Below are 3,631 nucleotides of genomic sequence, written 5' to 3' on the forward strand. Positions count from 1 at the left end.
GAGTTAAATTTTTATTGCTCCTTGGGATTCACACTGGCAACCAAGAAAAGATGAGACCAGGGCTTAAGCTGCTCAGCAGTGCTGTACCTGCCATTGTGAGATGAATCAATTTTGGCATTGGGCATCTTGTTGGATGACCTCCAAAACTGTTGAAAGATTAATTTTTGATAGAAAATAATTACTCTCAAAGAAGTATAAAATAAACATGTCTCAAAGATGTAACTCGCTTATTACTTTGAGAACCAGTTGTCTTATCAGTTTCTCAACTTGGTTGTCTAATAGATATCTAAATAATGTCTAAATATCCCCTCTGTACCCTTTTTTTATGATCTTACCATATCATTTAATGTTAGTTCCATTCTTCCAGTTAGTTGCTCAGGCACAAAATCTTGGAGTCAGCCTTGAGGAAGTGCCCAGTTCTTGTGGCTACTTCAGTAGCTGCCAGAGGGCTGGATATTGAAAATGTTCAACATGTTATCAATTTTGATCTTCCTTCTACCATTGATGAATATGTTCATCGAATTGGGCGTACTGGTCGTTGTGGGAATACTGGCAGAGCGATTTCTTTTTTTGATCCTGAATCAGATAGCCATGTAGCACAGCCTCTAGTGAAAGTATTGTCAGATGTAAGTCTTAAGTTTTTAAGACTGAATGGATAGTGTTTTTATCTTATTATTGAAAGTAGACATTTTATACATATGTGTAAAAAAGTAAACTTCCCCAATCTTTGAGACTTTATGTTGCATATGAAGTTAATTTTTTTTTTTAAAGGCTCAACAGGATGTTCCTGCATGGTTGGAAGAAATTGCCTTTAGTGCATATGTTCCTGGCATTGGTGGTAGTAGAAGAGGAAATGTGTTTGCATCAGTTGATACTAGAAAGGTTAGTTGTGGGGGGAAATTCAGAACTTGGTTTTCAGTTATTCTTTGTAAATGTTGTGCTTAATATTGTAAAGTAACTGTAATATTCAGTAATTTATGTAAACCATTTTTTTATGCCTAGAAGGTAGCTACTTTATTATTTCTTTAAAATTTTATGTACATATATTTTTGGTTTTAAAGATGAGGAATTAACTTTGGGATTTATGCTCAGACAAAACATTCTCCTTTCCCAAATTCGCTGGCATTTGAAATTCTAATTTGGGATCTTTTGAACTTTCCATAGAATTCTTTAATTTTGGAATTCTGACCACATTATTAAATGCTGGAGCTGAGAGGCTGCAAGTCTTTTCTGATTTGTCAGTTTTTATGGGCAGCACTACCTTTATACAGAAACAATGAGCATACTGATTAAATATTTATGCATTGAAGTGTAGCACGTTAAATTTTTCCACTTGCTAAAACTGTTAACAAATATTTTTCTTGAAATATTTTATGCAATTTAGACTTCCCAGTTTGATATAAGCCTCTTTTTTTTTTTAATAGTCTGGGCAAAGTAACTTTAAAGTTGTCATAGAATTAAATGTTTCTTTCTTTTTTCTTTTTATTTAAGAATCACCAGGGCAAGAACACTTTGAACACAGGAGGGTTTTCTTCTTCACAGGCTCCCAATCCAGTAGATGATGAGTCGTGGGATTAAAACTAAAACATCCTTCCAGTCTGTGGCACAGTTTTGATGTGAAGAAAAGAGTTTTAATTTTTTTAGTTTTTAACAGAAGTGTGAAACCTGACATTTTTGTATCTCCTGTTCTTCTGTTCTCACTCCTACCCTTTAAAAAAATCCTTTACTATGTAGTTATGTGAAATGCTTAAAGTTACTATGTTGCAGTTACTGATGCAAATGGTGTTAACTGAAAATATTAAAGCATTCTAAATGTCTTGCGTATTTCTGGTGTATTTTTCGGGGGGTTTAGACATGTTTCATGTCAAAACAAGCAATAGGATATGATACACTTCTGTAAATTATTTGGTAATTTTTGTAAAAATTATTTGGTCTCATTTTTACTTGAGCCTTAGAATTCAAACCCATTTATTAACAAAATGATGCTGTTCACTCTTGCTATAATTAATTTTTTGATTCATATTTTAAGATTGATGAGGGAAAGAACCCTGTCTGTCTTCATTTACTATTGTATATGTTGAACTTATTATGCCTAGAATATAAGAAGTTCTTACCAAGTCATTAAATGAATGGACCCAAACATTAAGACATAAAACAAGTGAGGTACACATATTGGGGAAACAAAAATGATCAGTTTTGAGTGTTATTGTTCACCTAAGCAGTGCAAAGTGACATATCCCCAATATATATTGTGTTATAGGAATTTTGTTAATAAAAAGCATCACATAATGAAAAAGGAAGGCATATTACACTGATAGTGTTAGGATGGCTGGTTAGATGCCCACACCATGCCATATTCAAAATTAATTCTATGTGAGTTATAAAAAATTAAAAGTATAAAAAAGAGTTAAACATTAAACATTTGAATTGGGGATAAGAGCTGACTTTAAGGTCTAAGGACAGAAATCACAAAGGAGACAACAGATTTGATCACAAAAGGATTAGTTGCCTATATAAAAAGAGTGAAAAAGTAGACAAGGAAAAATACTACTGTGACCACAGTGGATTATCAATGTGTAGTTCTTTATATGTGGGTATGTAGGAATACTGATAGACAAATGCACAAAGAACATAACTCAAAAAGGGGAGTTCACCTAATAAAGATAAGGGAATTACTTCACTTTTACTCTCTAATACTTCCGGGATAGGTGAGTGAAGGTGTTTGAATTGTTATTTTTCATATCTGTGTGTGTGAATTTTCTCTTTAGTTTTGTTTATGAAGAGCACTTATTCACAGGCCATTCTTGTTTCATTTTTTTTCCATTTCTTCAAAGAGCTTTCTTGGTCATAGGTGTCCTGATTGATTTTTTAAATTTTTTTGATTTTGCTTGATTTGTTAAATTACCGTAATAGCATTAGTAAGTCAAATATAAAAAAGGAAAGGAAATCTCTTGCTTTATCTACAGGTTGATTCTAAAATTGAAAATTAACAGGGGCCGGCCCGGTGGTGCACTGCTACAGTGCGCCGTTGGGAAGTGCGGCGGCGCTCCTGCCGAGGGTTCGGATCCCACATACAGACTGGCCGTTCACTGGCTGAGCAAGGTGCGGGGGCAACACCGAGGGTTGCGATCCCGTTGCTGGTCCCGGTCCGGTACGGGTGCAACACTGAGGGTTGCAATCCGTTGCCGGTCACGAAAAACAAAAAAAGGAAAAAAAAAAAAAGAAAATTAACAGTTAGTGTTTATATTATATCTATATTAAAAAATTGTTCACTGGATGGTCCAATTAATAGTCTTATTTACCTTTTCTTTACTATTTTTAACAGTTAGTGTTTATATTATATCTACATTAAAAAATTGTTCACTGGATGGTCCAATTAATAGTCTTATTTACCTTTTCTTTACTATTTTCTTAATTTAAGACATTGGTGTGGGTCTGCAGGGAGAATAATTATAAGTGTCAGCAAGAGAGACTTTATAGTTATACAACAGAATGCAAATATTAACTTTGGAAATGTAAATGTAGTTTACAGATGTGAGAATGGAAGAAGAGAAATAGAGGGAAGGAAAAGGGTGCTTTTAATATCTCACAGAGCATACTTCTGAGATAAAAAGAGGTGAGTTAATTTTCA

General features: G+C 33.8%; 1 protein-coding gene across 1 annotated transcript in view; it reads left to right on the plus strand.

Annotated features, from left to right (window-relative positions):
- Nucleotides 1-1,824, plus strand: part of DDX4 (DEAD (Asp-Glu-Ala-Asp) box polypeptide 4) — a gene marked incomplete at its 5' end in the record, with an annotated part of 31,627 nt that extends 29,803 nt beyond the window's left edge. The window contains 3 exons of the mRNA XM_008593050.1: nt 372-626; nt 772-882; nt 1,492-1,824. Of these exons, the coding sequence (XP_008591272.1) occupies nt 372-626; nt 772-882; nt 1,492-1,578 (453 nt within the window). The remainder of the gene's footprint in view (nt 1-371; nt 627-771; nt 883-1,491) is intronic.
- Between the last annotated feature and the right edge of the window lie 1,807 nt (nt 1,825-3,631).

Source organism: Galeopterus variegatus, unplaced genomic scaffold (genome assembly GCF_000696425.1).
Source record: "Galeopterus variegatus unplaced genomic scaffold, G_variegatus-3.0.2 Scaffold8659, whole genome shotgun sequence".
Lineage (NCBI taxonomy): Eukaryota > Metazoa > Chordata > Mammalia > Dermoptera > Cynocephalidae > Galeopterus > Galeopterus variegatus.